Here is a 14,872-nt window from a genome sequence, read left to right as displayed (position 1 = left end):
TTGAGGTACTTTCCTTCTATACTATAGGGAGAGTGTAGTACAGACTGGCACGTAGTAGGTACTTTGCAAATAATAATAACAATAGCATTTATTATTTTTGTTATTATTTTTATTATTGTTATTATTGATTCAGTGCATTTTTGGTTTGACATATCAGGTGCTCATGTGGCATCTAAGCTAGATGGACATCCCTCATCAAACTTGAAAGCAAGTATTATATGTTGCTGAATATTTGGAAAGTGCCTGAGTCCAGAGGGGCTTTCGTGTCACAAGGGAAGATTCTGGGAATCTCAGACATTTTTTGGTCTTCCACTCTTAGAAGTGTGGTTGTCTGGGAGAAGCCTTGCCATTATGCAAGATGTGCCAAAATCATATAGCAACTCAGTAAGATCAATTTCTGCCACCCAAGAAGTGTGCATGTTTGCTCTCACTGGTATTCCCGGGGCTTGAATCACACTACCTGGAGACATCCAAGTGTATGCATTTAGCACATTCATTCTCTGGGTAAGAACAAATTGTGCACCCACAGCCTATTCTTTTTGAAAGAGAAAGGAAGAAAAAAAGTGTGCTGGGCTTTTGACCTGAAAATTGATGTCTTTAATCTACCTAAATCATTTCCAGTTAAATACCATTGACTTATGGATCACATTTATCTGCTGAAGATTGTAAGTTTTCGAGGGCAATACCTTGTCTTTTCAGAGCTTGTATAAAATGGTGCAGACACTTTTAGCACTCCTGGTATAACGGATGGTTATCGTTTACAATAAAAGAGTAAGAACAATGGCAGCCTCATCACATGTCCTAGAAGCTTGGTGTGCAAAAGGAATCCCATTTTATTCGTACTGTAATCCCATGATAACATATGGTAAAGATATGTATGGCCCTCACTGGGAAAACCTGATAAGTCATTCCTCCAAGTCTAGAAAACAGATAGACCAGTGAGAGTTAATTCTAATTATGTAAAGATTCTTTGCTTTACAAGACAGTTTTTCTTAAGAGTCTCTTTATATAGCCGAATCCCTTTTTAGAGTATTCAAAATTGGATTTGCTTTCCAAAATGTTGATTAGATTCAACTTTTCAGGAGCAAAGAGAATGCGCAAAAAAGGGGCACTGCATGTCAGGTGGTCTCACTTAGTGATTACAGTGAAAACAAGGCTCACCACTTCATGTCCTGAGCCCATCAAAGTCAGGATGTCCAAATGTGGTGGGTGGCTTTTACAGGACATTGGTGTCCTCGTTCAAGGCTAAGCCAGCATTAGGGTCATTGGCCATCGTTAATTGTGTGACTCTGGTATCCAAGGGCATCAATCTGTGCTCTGAAGTAATCACGCATTATTCAGCACATACTGAACTATTCGCTTAAATACGGATCCCTTTTTTTTTTTTTTGAGACAATTATGAAGAAAAAGCTGATGACTTTTATTCAAATAAATGAAAACAGAATTTTGGGGAGAAATGATGTATTTCTTCCTCCATATATAAGCCAAGGGCAAGCATAAGAAAAGATGTTGGAGTAGGACTAAATAGGAAGCCAAGGGTAAGAAGGAGGGACCCTCCAATTACAGACAAACAATTTTTACTGTCCATGTCAAACCTTTCTCACACAACCCTCTGCTTGCAAATACAAGCAGATAGGAGGGTGTCAGTCATTCCTGCTCTCTCTCAATTCTGATGCATCGCAGGAAAAATCAGCAACGCATACCGCGCCACTCAGTTTAGCAAGTAAATATCGTACAGGCACTGTGTTAGACTCAAAGATGGGAAGGAAACAAGACAGGGAGGGAAAAAGCAAATGCACGTTTATTCAGACACCTGAGTGTCTTCAAAGACCATACACTGTTTTTAGGTGCTATTCCAAACTAGCTTATCCAGTAGAAAAATGAGAATACCTCATTTTGAAGCTGGCTACTGTCACCAAATGCACTATTAATATCTTCCCAAGGGTTCTAAACCAATAGTTGATTAGTCTCTGCCCAGATTTAGACAGGTTGAGGAGAATCTTTTAGGAAGTTCTATCCATTTGCTGAAAGCCTATTGTTAATACTACAGCAAAGGACCAAGCACTTATAAAGCACTGGGGTCGATGAAGGCGTACGTTGTAAGAGGCACAATTCTCAGAATTTTTGTAGGGCGGTTCATTTCTGTGCTCCTCTGGGTGACTTTCGTCTTCCTGCCTTGTAAACCGCGTGTGTGCTTTGCGTGTTCATGAGCCTCCAGGTAGTCAGAATAGGAGAGTTTAGTACATTGAGCGGGTCTTGCGCCTGGAGATGAGCGTGTGAGCGAAGAGAGGAGGATCATGAGTCAGGTGGACTGAAGGGCAAGTTGGAGACTCCAATGGAGAGGAAAACGGTTAATTTGGATTGTTGGATGTTAAATACATGTCCAGGTTTGTACTTCAGGTTCTTCCACTCCTGCGTTCAGAAATGCCCCTCTCATCTCTCCTAAGCACGCAGTTTCTGTTCAGAACCAGGCCAGCATAGACAGGACTGGGGAGCGGGGTGATCCTCATCAACGGAGGGAGAAAAATCTAGTGTGTGCCCTGACGGAAGATGGATCTCTAGATTGTAAAAAGGTGTACCTGGGACCACGTGGGAAAGGGTTGAGGGTGAGGAACTGGGCAGCCAAAGAACTGAGGCTTCAGCCCTCCTTCCAGGCGTCGGAGTGCAGAAGGTAGGTGGCTTGGTCACAGGCTGGTGGTGGGGGCTGCTCTTCATAGCCCCTGGGCAGGGAACTGGGAACGTGTGAGGCGGAGGCTCGCTCTGCCAGGACGAGGTGCTGGGGTATGAGGGTGAGGTGGGGGCCTGAGGGGTGGCTTGGAGCCCTGGCGGTGCCTGTCTGACGTCACCGGCCTCTCTGGCAATAGGCTGCGAGCTGAGCTCCCCAAAGCGGCAGCGGCGGCGGCGGCGGCGGCGGCAGCGCGGCTTGGTCTCTGGCCCCTTCACTCCGCGCCTTCTGCAGCCGCCTCTGCAGCCTCGCGGCGGGGGCTCCCTCCCTGCAGCCAGCTGGCGGCCCCAGGTAAGGGACGCCATGCGGCTAAAGGCTTTGGGCGGCCGGGTGGCCGGGCGCGAGTGGGTAGGACAGCCCCGGCGGCCTGCGCAGGCACCCCTGGCCGTAGCTTCGGCCCCCGCCCCTGCCCCGGCCCAGGTTTGCGCGCCGCCTCGCTGCTCCGCAGTGCAACAGTTTGCAGCTGCTTCTTGAGAGCGGCAAGGGGGCTCTGCTGCGCGCTGCGGGTCTACTTGCCTCTCATCTCCGGGAAGAGCCTCGGGGCCCTCGGGCTGGGTCTGGGAAGGCCGGAGAGAAGGTCCGTTCCCCCAACTTGGCAGGCAGGAACCCTCCCCTTTCCATTTCCAGCTCCCCTAGAAAGAAGCAGGATACTGTCAAGTGGGGGGCACAGGGAGATGGGGAAAAGGGAGCATTTCCGGGGATGTGCTTTAGCTGAGAAAGGTGCTTCAGTTCCTTTTTTTGGTGGAGGGGAAGTAGGCTGGCGAAAGGATGGAGCGCGATCCTGCGCGTCAGCCGCGGCGGCGGGCAGAGGTGGAGAGCGGTGTGGTGCCAGCGGCACCCTCACGGGAATGGGACCTAAGGGAGCTGACGCCGTCCGGGAAGGGAGAGTCGGAAGGGGAAGGGACGGGAAGCGAGGATTGCGAGCCCGCTCGGGGGCAGGGTGTGGGCTGGGTAGGATAGCATCCAGGCGAAGACGTCCATTGATAGGGCGCAGGAAAGAGAGTCCGTGCTCTGGGTAGCAGAGACCGCGTTTTGAGGCGGCTGCGTGGCTGTTGCAATTAGAAAGTTGTGGAGGGCGCAGGGAGGCTGCCTTATCTGCTGAGTAATCCACATCTCCGCGGTGCCGGCGCAGACCCCTTCCCTGCGGGGGCGCGAGCCCGAAACTGGTGCGCGGCCAGGGGCGGGCGGGCTGGGGTCCGCGGGCTGCGGAGAAGACCGGTAGCGCCCAGCTGAGGCAGGGTGCCCAGAGGGCCGCTTTGCAGTGGCGGCTGATCCTTCCAGTCCTCTGCACTCCCCTGGGCAGCGGCCGGGATCCTAACTAAGCCTGTTCTCTTTGCAGCCTGGTGCCTTGGCAAAGGAAAAGGGCGCGCCGACACGCGTTCGAGGCGGGGCCGGAGAGGATCTCCTGGGCACCGCTCGCTCCCTGGCCGGCTTGCTTGCCCGCAGTTGCTCCCTCAGTCCTTCGCTCGCGCGCATCCCCTCCCACACCAGGGAGTAGTTTTGGGTGGCGTGGGCTCAGTCCTCTTCTTGGCTGGTAGGAACGGTGTGCCCAAAAGAGGAAGTCTGGTGGGCCCGGCCCCTCCCAGCCCAGCGCCGATGAGTGCCAGGGCGCCCAAGGAGCTGAGGCTGGCGCTGCCGCCGTGTCTCCTCAACCGGACCTTTGCTTCCCCCAACGCCAGCGGCAGCGGCAACGCGAGTGCCCGTGGCCCGGGCGCAGGCGGTGGCGGCACCTGCATCACGCAGGTGGGACAGCAGCTCTTCCAGTCCTTCTCCTCCACGCTGGTGCTGATTGTCCTGGTCACCCTCATCTTCTGCCTCATCGTGCTGTCCCTCTCCACCTTCCACATCCACAAGCGTCGGATGAAGAAGCGGAAGATGCAGAGGGCTCAGGAGGAATACGAGCGGGATCATTGTAGCGGCAACCGTGGCGGCAGGGGGCTGCCCCAGGCGGGCCGCCAGGCCCCAACCCAAGCAAAAGAAACCCGGCTGGAGAGGCAGCCCCGGGACTCAGCCTTCTGCGCTCCCTCCAACACCTCCTCCTTCTCTTTGTCCCCTGGCATCCCGTGCCAGGGTCCCTGTGCTCCTCCGCCTCCACCACCGGCCCCCAGTCCGCAAGGAGCACACGAAGCCTCCTCCTGTTTGGACACAGCTGGCGAGGGCCTTTTGCAAACGGTGGTACTGTCCTGATTGTCTAGCCCCTCACCTCTCCCCTTCCTTGTTTCCAGCATCTTTGCCGTCCTCGCTTTGTTTCCTCCGTCCTTCCTCTTCCACTTTCCTCTGGCCTCTCTTTCCTCTTCCTTCTTTCCTTATCTGCCCTCTCCTTACTCTGTTTTTCCTCCGCCGAGGCACTGTGCGGTATTTGTAAATATTGGGCGAGGAAAGTCTCGGAAGAAGAAATAACGCTGATAATAATACTTTATTATTAACATTTATAGTAATTATAATACTAATAACACAATCCAAGCGCATGACAAATCACATAATTTCTCATTGTCAATGAAGGATGTATCTTCCCTCTCCACCCTGTGCCCCCTACAACAAGGAGGAGAAACTGCACAAGCTACCAAATATATAAAAGGCATTGACCCCCGGGGCGAAGGGAGTGGAGGGGGCCCAGTGTGTTGTACATAGCTGTCAAGTTAAGGTTCAGTTACCTTCCTTTCCCTCCACCCTCCAAGCTTTTACTTTTCCTTCAGCTTCCCTCCCTTCCCCATTCCCACCCTCAGCCGGGCTCAGGCAATAGTATATTATAAAGAAAATGTCTGCGTTAAGCACCAGGAGTACAAGAGGCCGCAGAGACAGTCCCAGAAAAACGTTTATGACAGGTACTGCTCTCCAGTCAGCCCTCTTCTCACCCCTTCCTTAACCATTCCCTTTTTCAGGACCAGGCATTTTAATTTACTTTTAGAAATGTCCCTCGCTGGCCGAGCATAAGTACATTAGAAATCTTTAAGTGATTTTTTTTTTTTTTTAAAGAACCTACTTCTTTGGCTTCCTGCCCCGCCCCCTCCTGTACACCTTTGACTTGTGGCATTTTCAGGATTCACAAGGGACCCAGGAGCTGTCCAGCCAGGTGTGGTGCTGAAATTGCCTCACCCAACTGGTTACTTACTTTGGTTGTGCAGGTGGAGGAGGGGCTGTTTTGGAAAGTGACTACTCTAGCTTTTTGTTGGTTTCTTTCTTCTTTTTCTACAATCGGGTTTGCGTGTACTATTGGTTTTCTTATTATTAAACATTGCGTAAGTTACCTTTTTTGTAAAAAAAACAAACCAACGAAGTATTAGGTGATGTGCAGTCCTGAAAGTGCAGTATCTAACCAACCAGAATGTTTCTGTTTAATTTTTAGAACAAGTGCACCTTTGTTATATATTTATTATATTGGTACCAAATGCAGAAGCAAACTATAGTTCTGTACTACGTCCTCCAAACTGTATATTCTTGTTCTTAATTTCCAGCTGTTGATATAAAGGTTACCACTGGATGAAGAATTCAGTGGTGCAGGCCTGGCTTCTGCTGTTTCCAGAAGTGTTCTTTTGTACCTTACTCTGTAGTAGACTGTTATAAAAATATGACACATGTTTTCTTTTTTCTTTTGCGAATAACAGAAACAACCACAAGAGAAAACAAACAAATAATGGATGTGCAGGAATGCCATCTATTAAAACTTGGTTAATATTTAAACAGTGCCTGTAGTCCTCCCTGCATGCAATTACCACCTGGAGGCAGTGGTGCGTGTGCTTGCTTGTACTGTATGCGTTTGGGGGTGAGACTGGTGGGGATGTTGGGCAATTTGGATGACAGGACATGCAAATTTCAAGAGAAGTTAAATCCGGTGACTACACGTAGCATAAAAATGTTTGCAGCTTGTTTAGTTAGAAATCTGTGCCTGCATCAGAGATGCAGCAAAGGAAGGGCTCTCTGTCTCCTTCTGAGTCTGGTGTGCCTAACTTCACTGATTATGTGAGGAAAGATTGAGAAAAAAAGAAAGTGAGAGAAGAAGATCAATAATTTTCTTCTCTCTGCTAATGCCAGACAAGGCCATCTATGTTAGAAATGGAGTCCACCTATGGTTATTTACCACTTTGTTTCCCTTGAATTGATGATAGAAGGGGCCAGAAGCATATTATAATCTTAATTATATGCAGTGGCATCCTTTCTTGGGAACCAATTCTTTGACTGCTGTTCAAACATTTGGAAAATGTATGAATGAGAATGTTCTCAAAAAAGCTCAACCAAAAGAGTTCTTACTAACCTGCAGGGTGTAAGGCAACAGTGCCCCTAAGTGCATCCCTCTCCCAAGTAACCAGTAGTTCTGTAGTCTCTCTCTTGGTTCCAGGAATATGTGCTTGTATCTAGGGTAAATATTACCTCTGAGGTTTTAGGTCATCTATTAAAATCCCCAAGCTCAGTCTGCATCTTTTATAAAAATAACTTAATAAGCTTAATTTTAATCACTCATTAGATATTCACTCAAGTCCTTTCCTGAAGCACAGGGGATCACCATTTAAGCATGCCATGTTGTAATATTAGGAAGACCAGGTAAAATCTTTGGGTACAATATATTAAACAATGAACCAGATTCTCTCCAGTGCCTTAGTCACTTCCTAGTAATAGGTAAAAGAGTGCATTAACTCCCTCAGGCCACTAGGGAATCCTTTAGTGCATCAGAGCTCTACATTGTACATCAGAATGACTAAGGCACTGTGAAGAAGAAAATCCATTAATTTTTGTAGCTCACCCTCATCCAGCTGTAGCTCTTTAATACCTTATTACGGAATGACTTTTGGACTTGAAATTTGAATAGAATCAGGGACTCAGAAGGGAGCTTCCTCATTTCCAATGAGCTCCACTAAGTACATGGATATTACTTTCCCCTCCTTATTTGGTGCACTTTTTACAGTGAATAATTTCCAATTTTATTAAAGCAATAAGATGTTCTGTTGTGAGCCGTGCTGGATGATGATTCCATTTCCTTGGTGCTGAAGCTACTCATACATTCTTGCCTTATGAATCATAGTGCATTCAAGGCATGCAATAATAATCCCCTTCCAAGGAGCAGCCTGTACACCATAGGGGGTAATTATGAAATTGTCCTATATAATTTCTCCCCAAAGGAACAGAGGAAACAGGAGAAACAGAAAGCATTATGAATATTGTTTTAAAAAAAGATCTTGATACCTCTAAACATGGGCACACATCCATAATATGCTCTGATTGTGCACCTTTAAATATGTATACCTTTCTCCATTAATTGACTATGGTTTAATACTTTTAATAGTACTCTGTGTAAAGATGATATGGTTTGTGAGTCAAATTTCATGCTGAATTTAATATACTCAGAACCCTACGCTTCTGTTGGTGTTACTTGAGATTTTTTATGAGATAGCGAATTACATAAAATTCTAGTAATGCCAGTCCCCACCCCAAATTATTGCAATAAGCACATTTCCAAGCAATTTGCACAGACCCTGTTTAAAGCATTGCTTTTTATAGAGCTCTATTGACAGTCTCAGGAGTTTGGGATGCTACCAACAGGGCATTTTGGATTTCATTTATATGAAACAAAAGGCAATTTGGAAATAGCTAAATTTATTTTAAGGATTTTATTCACTGATGTCCCGTCAAACTAATTGCTTCAAATCCCTATAGCTACATCTCAACTTCTGCACTTGCTATTCAGTATTAATAAGGTGGCATGCTTGATTCTTATTGTTTTTAAAAATGAGACAATTGGAGAGAGAATACCATTATGTCATCTGTATGGGACTTTGAATCTTAAAGATGTAGATGGATATAATCTTATTTAGAATTTATATACACCCATAGGTGTGTATTTATATATGCATACATTTTGTACAAATTTACAATGGACTTTTTGTATTCTCTTTTCTGTCATTACAAGAATGAGATGGAAACCAAATAGTTGTTCCATCCTCTTATCCAGAGAGGATACTAAGAAGTCAGGTATATGCATGTACTTATTTCTCTGGGGTCAAATCTGAATGACTTTCTCTTTATTTAATGAAAGGGGAGAGTCCTGGTTGGCTCGGGGAATTGGTAATTAGATAAGCTTCCTTTCCTATTTAGTAACTCAAATGTAGCAGTGATAATGAACTTATGACCATATCTATGTGGTCTAAATATCTAGATGGAAAGCAAAAATATCTAGAACAGGTTTAGGGCCATTTAGACCACAAACCTGCATTGTGGCTTGATTTTTTATTTTCAACCTATATGTCATGTGGAGACACAACTTATATCTGCATAGCTAAAGGTAAAGTGAAAATATGACCATTACCTGTTTAGTTTGATAAGTAGTTTTTGGAAAATATGGATAAATTAGCTTTAAAAACCTTTGACATCTGCCTTTTCCACCATTTATATTTATATCAATTCAATTAATTAGATAATGGTTAAAATTCCATTTTTTTCCATTGTGCAGACATATATGCTTTAAATGCTTTTCTGTGGGTAACAGTTGAGCAACTGCTAGCTGATATTATGTGAAAGTTATAGGCTAAATTAGAACCAAAAAGTTTAGTCTAATCTGGTCAGGCTCCTCGGGTCCATTCCCATGTGAATCTGGACTCTCAATCTGAATCTGGAGAGCCACTTATCTGAGCTATCCGTTTTTGGATTTTTGGTGATTGTGGCTCATAGGTGTCTTAGTTCACAGGAGAATGAATTAAATTATCTATAGAGGGGCATTTAATCATTGGATTGAACATAAATCTGATTCTGATTTGGTTTTTGATTTATTTGATAACATTTGAGAAATAGCTTGGATGGCTTGACATCAATAGTTATTAATGTCACCAACCTAGTAATACAATTGGTGCCATGTAGGAATGCTTAGCTAAGAATAGGAATTTAATTAACTTTAATTGGGGACAATGGCTTGTCAAGGTGGTCCTACTGGTTTGAGGCAGGGACGCTTGTGATCTCATCGGGTTATTTCTATGGAGAGATTAACCACAAAAACAACGATGACAACAACAAGAACAACAAAAAACTGATTTTTGAACTTGAGTATATCCAACAGACAGAATAAAATAGATATTAGAATTCATGGAAAATTCGTTTTGCTTTTCTATCAATAAAAGAGTTTTCTTGCTAATTGCTTTTTTGGACACTATTTCCTTATTAATGTATAATTAGGATTACAAAATTGCTCATTCTATTACTCTCATGCTCAAAGAAATTAGTTGTTTTAAAAAAATTATATCATTCATCAGATCTTCCTCACAAACCAACTGCATCTGAGAAATGAGAAGTGGATAAATTTGGGTATAACTCAACAAGCTGAGTCCAGTACAATATCTAGTAATCCCTTTAGGCAGATACTCGGGCTCTAGGTCATATGCTTCGTCTCTCTGATATCGTCTTTCCCTGCCTGTACTTCACTAATATAACCAGGTGTACAGGGAAAGGAGATGCTTGGCATGATTTTGTGGCAGTTGGGAGAAAGGGGAGCCTCAGATTCATACAAATTTCTCTGGATCCTAGCTGAACCTTGCTGAAAAGCAGCTGATTGGAATGGCTGTGTAGTCTGAGGAGCTATTGTCTTATCCAGCTTTTGTGCTGATGTTCACCACTGCAGTCCTAGACCCTGGATTTTTGTCCCCAGTCTCAAAGTCATCATTCCCAGGAATCTATACATCTTGCCCTCTACCATCCCTAGGTACAGAAGTGCTCTTACACCTTGTCCCCTTCTTGCAGATATAGGATCTTCTGGATGTCCTGCATGCCACAGACCTACTGTAGAAAGGCATGGGTTCTAGCTCAGCATCATTCATCTATCCACCTCACTGCCACCCCAGCTCTACTAGTCTTCCTCCACGTCAGATGATGCCAGGAAAAAGGATTTCTTCTGAAGTCTTATAACTCCACTCTAATACATTCCAGACGGAGAAGTTGCCATTTCACCCTAATCCTTGGGCTTCTCCAAAGCTATTTAGATGTGGATGAAACACCACCTCCTTCTTTTTGATTCCTAACTGTGTGTGGAGAGGGGAAGCATGAAAGCCTTAACAACTGTCTGCCTCACTTTTCTTTTCTGTCTCATTTTTTCTCAAAATTGCCCCAGACTGCAAGAAGAAGATTTTCCTCTTAAGGCACCCCTTTCTCTACCTGAGACGACTCCTACTATAGTTAACATCCCACTTCTGCAATGGACTTTGTCTCCTCTTCTTGACTTTACGCTTATGACTAACTCTTAATGGCAGTTGGGCAAGCTGTAGGAGACAGAGAGATAAGTTTCTTGATAAGGAATCTTAACTGGGAGATAGTTGAAACATACAATGCTACCATAGTAAACTTTTGTATTCTTGCAAAGGACATTTACTCATGATTAAGGTCTTACCCTCCCTTTTTCCAAGAAGATGAGAGCTTGATTATTATCCTACATTTATTTCTCTATTAACTTCTACCCAATCCTTACAAGTCTGGCTAGAAAACCTGGGTACTGATTGAGTCTTTTATCTTATATCACTATTTGGTCTCCAAGAAGGGATAGTCTCTTCCGAATACTGGCCCATTACATCACCCTACCCTCACCCCTTAGAAGCTGCAGATTACAAATGTTACATATGTTCCCCTTGAACTAGGGGATAAATTTCTAGTGGATGCTGAATACTGGTGTGGAGATGAGTAGCTATCTCTACCTAAAGGCAGCAGGAAATATGAATTAGCCACATCCCAATCTCTAACCATGTTCTTCTTTACTCTCAGGAGATAAATATTCTTTAACCTCAGCTGTTTGGCTCAAGAGAGGGATGGGTATTCACTTAGTTAGCTCTCACAAGACTGACGATGAATCTACTCACTGACTTCTTGGCTCTCCCTGGGTGGACTTAATGGATGAAATACTAGCTGGGTGTTCTCTTTCTGATTAATTGTTGAAGTCCAATCTCTTCATCCAAAAATACCATCTCCAAATATGTCCCAGTCTTAAACTGATGCTGATAGTACTAGGCTTCCCTTTCTGAAAAGCTGGCTCTACTTTTCAAAGCTTTACAGACTAAGAAGAGGCTCTGGTAATAACTTTTCTTAACCCCGCTTTTCTACCTTATGCTGAACATCCTCTGTTTATATCTGCAAATCCTCTCTCTCTCTGGGTCATGGTCTTGATTCAAAATTTTTAATTGTAGCCTAGAGGTTTATAATCACTCCATGGTATGAAAATTTGCTGCACACAGGTTCTCAAAATTCTTGGGAAACACCCTCAAAGGCACCGAGGTGGCAAAAATACTCACTTTTCACAAACAGATATGCAAAGCAAATGTGGCTACTCTATTTTCCTATAATTTTTATTTTTTATTTTTTATTTTTTCCTTTTTCTCCCAAAAGCCCCCCAGTACACGGTTGTATATTCTTCGTTGTGGGTCCTTCCAGTTTTGGTATGTGGGACGCTGCCTCAGCGTGGCCTGATGAGCAGTGCCATGTCCACGCCCAGGATTTGAACCAACGAAACCCTGGCCGCCTGCAGTGGAGCACGTGAACTCAACCACCCAGCCACAGGGCCAGCCTCCTATTTTCTATAATTTTATCTTTCTCACTGGGACTCACTTGCAGGGTAGGTCTTTGAAGAAAATTTTCAAACTCTCAAGTTTTCTCTCTTTCCTCTGTTCCTTTCCAAGGTGATGTCTAGATATGACTTATTTATCCTTGTGATGGCAGAAGAGGAAGTGTCCTCAGACCTGTGCAGTGTTAAAGGGATTCTTGCTGGTTAGGGCTAAAGAGTGGCCAGTCCTGTCTGTCTCCTGGGAAGCGAGTTCCTCCTAGCACCCACCAGTGAAGCCTGTGATCCTGGACAGTTTTATGTAGTCTCAAATTCTGAGTCTACAGTGGCTTTTTTGTTCCAAGCACAGGATTTTGCTATTTTACTGTGTTCTCAGCATCTCTTGGCCCCCTCAACTGGGGCAAATGGGAATTTCTGGGTCCCTTAGTACATCCTATTCAGACAATGGGAAACAGGAAGACTTCTAGTTGCCTATTGTCCCCATTGCCAACCCAGTCCTACTGCCTTCCAGTAGGAGAGAGTACAGGTACTCTCCCTGGCAAAGGCTCCCTCCTGTATAGCAAGAGAGATTTTCCAAAGCCCCAACCAGCCTCAAAGTCCTCAGGCTCTCTGATCCCATCAGAATGCTTATCAAAGGACCCTCTCTATTGCTGTTTGTCCCTGAATCAAGGGTTTTGGAGAGAAAGAATCTTGGAATCTGCCCTCTTCAATCAGTATTTGATTCCTTTATTTCCCCCTGAATTACCTAGGACTGGAAAGGATAGACTTTTCTATATAGTTCCTTAAGGACTGCCTCTGGTACAGCCAGACAGGAATGGGTAGATTTTGGGTTTTTTGCTTTCTAAATGCCATATCCTATACCCTGACTCCAATTTCAGAGTTAGGTCTTACGGTGGAGGATAGGGTGTGGAAGAGTGATTGACCTACTGACAAACAGGCCTGCACTGGGAAGAGCTTCAGAAATATTTTATTAGTTATACTTGTTTACACATAGGTGGTTATTTCAAGTTGAATGGCAGGAATTCAGTGATGTCAGAGAGACACCATCTCCCCACTCTTCTTGCCAGTGTGTGAAGTCCCTGTTAGGCTCTTAACTAACTTAAGAGCTTGGTTCCAGTGGTTTATGTTGTAGGCTCCTGTCAAGCACACTTGAGACATGGATCAGCTTTTTCTAGTGAACCTGTGATAGAAGGAGAGGAGGAAGTGTAGGTCCCTAAGTTCTAAAGGGGCAGACATCATCAGGAAAGAACAAAGAAAGGAGAGGCTGGAAGATACACTTCTTTAGCTTTGCCCTTGTGGGCTGGACCCGCTCCCTCTGTCACAGTGTGTCCTGTGGGGCGATGCACAAAGGATGGTGATTATGCCCTATGTATGAGAATGTGGCCATGCTGGGGCAGGATTATTTGCAGGGTCTACCTGAGTTAGTCCTGTTCTTAGGCTCATAGGTAGCTTCATTCCTTTGCTCCAGTTATATTGCCCTGTCTGACAGTTGTCAGTCAGCCTACAGTCCCCAGTGTTTGGCTACATTCCTATATCCAACCCTGGTTTGGCCACTGACTAGGTGTCATTGACTGATTTTTTTTATCTGGTTGATGAGATGATCCTTTTGAATCTTGAACTCTAATATTTGGGAGTTCATTCTGTCAACAGATATTTGTTGTGAGCCAACTAAACACCAGGCATAATTTTTGATGACAGAAATACAGCAATGAACAATATGGGCAAAATGTTCTGCCCTTCTGGGGGTTTCATTCGAGTGGAGAGACAATAAATAAAACATATAAGTTAATTATGGGGTATGTTATAGGGAGAAAAGAACTATAAAGACAATAGAGCAGGGAAGGGGGGTAAGGAATGTGCCAGGAGAGAGTGCTGGATTTTAAATAGGGTGGCCAGGAAAGGACTCACTGAGAAAATGATATCTGAGCAAGGACTTGAAGAAGCCATACAAATATATGAGCTAATTGATTAAAGGTTGTTTGGCTAGAAGGATTTGTAAAACCATTTCACCCAAGCCCGTAATTTTGTAAATGAGCAAATAGAGATTTTGGTAGGAAGAAGGCAAGAGACTGATGCTTACTGAACAATGTGTCAAGCACGGACACTCCCCAAGTATGGAAGAGGGGTAAAATCTGCCTGTAAACTCCTGAAGCTTATAGCCTAATTAACCAATAAATTTCAATTCCATTCAATTGTGGTAATAAGTATATGTAGAAGTACTTCAGGACACAAAATAAGTTAACAACTGAGTCTGTAAGGGAGGGTTAGGAAAGGTTTACCAGAGGAGGCAATGCTTTAATTGGGTTTTGAGGGATGAATAGGAGTTCATCAAGAGAAGGAAAAGCATTTTAGGCAGAAAGAAAAGCAGGTCCAAAGGCACAAAGGTAAGAATGTTGAGCATATTTGAGGAATGTTGTGATGTTTCACACTGGGAGTAACATATAAGAAGTCTGAAAAGTAGAAGCCCTTTAAGAGTAACTTTTGAGAATATGCTTTTCTGTTGTCAGTGGGGAGTCAGAGAGGAATTTTGGATACAGAGCAGAGTTACGGATTTGGATTTTTCAAAGATTACCCTGGCAGCATCAGTGTATGGAATAGATGCAACAGTGGTGGCAGAACTGGATTTA

At 44.4% G+C, this 14,872-nt stretch overlaps 1 protein-coding gene across 5 annotated transcripts; it reads left to right on the top strand.

Moving 5' to 3' along the window:
* Positions 1 to 1,656: 1,656 nt before the first annotated feature.
* Positions 1,657 to 5,998, top strand: C20H11orf87 (chromosome 20 C11orf87 homolog). 5 transcript variants are annotated; one of them, XM_070490328.1, is made up of 2 exons: positions 1,657 to 2,387; positions 4,065 to 5,998. In XM_070490328.1, exons 1-2 carry the CDS (start codon positions 2,336 to 2,338, stop codon positions 4,910 to 4,912), a joined length of 900 nt encoding a protein of 299 aa, XP_070346429.1. In that variant the 5' UTR covers positions 1,657 to 2,335; the 3' UTR covers positions 4,913 to 5,998. The 5 variants fall into 5 exon arrangements, with proteins under 5 accessions (XP_070346429.1, XP_014699882.3, XP_044609010.2 ...); XM_014844396.3 differs by lacking the exon at positions 1,657 to 2,387 and adding an exon at positions 2,411 to 3,016; XM_044753075.2 differs by lacking the exon at positions 1,657 to 2,387 and adding an exon at positions 3,036 to 3,302.
* The last annotated feature ends 8,874 nt before the right edge of the window (positions 5,999 to 14,872 follow it).

This window comes from Equus asinus, chromosome 20 (assembly GCF_041296235.1).
Source record: "Equus asinus isolate D_3611 breed Donkey chromosome 20, EquAss-T2T_v2, whole genome shotgun sequence".
In the NCBI taxonomy this organism is placed as follows: Eukaryota; Metazoa; Chordata; class Mammalia; order Perissodactyla; family Equidae; genus Equus; species Equus asinus.
The sequence above is the reverse complement of the archived record's forward strand: the minus strand, read 5'-3'. Positions and strand labels throughout refer to the sequence as shown.

Excerpts from the sequence above, each read along its gene's own strand:
- C20H11orf87 (XM_070490328.1), top strand. The coding sequence starts at position 2,336 with ATGGAGAGGAAAACGGTTAATTTGGATTGTTGGATGTTAAATACATGT. Across the intron at positions 2,388-4,064 it reads GATGTTAAATACATGTCCAG|CCTGGTGCCTTGGCAAAGGA; the intron begins GTTTGTACTTCA and ends TTCTCTTTGCAG.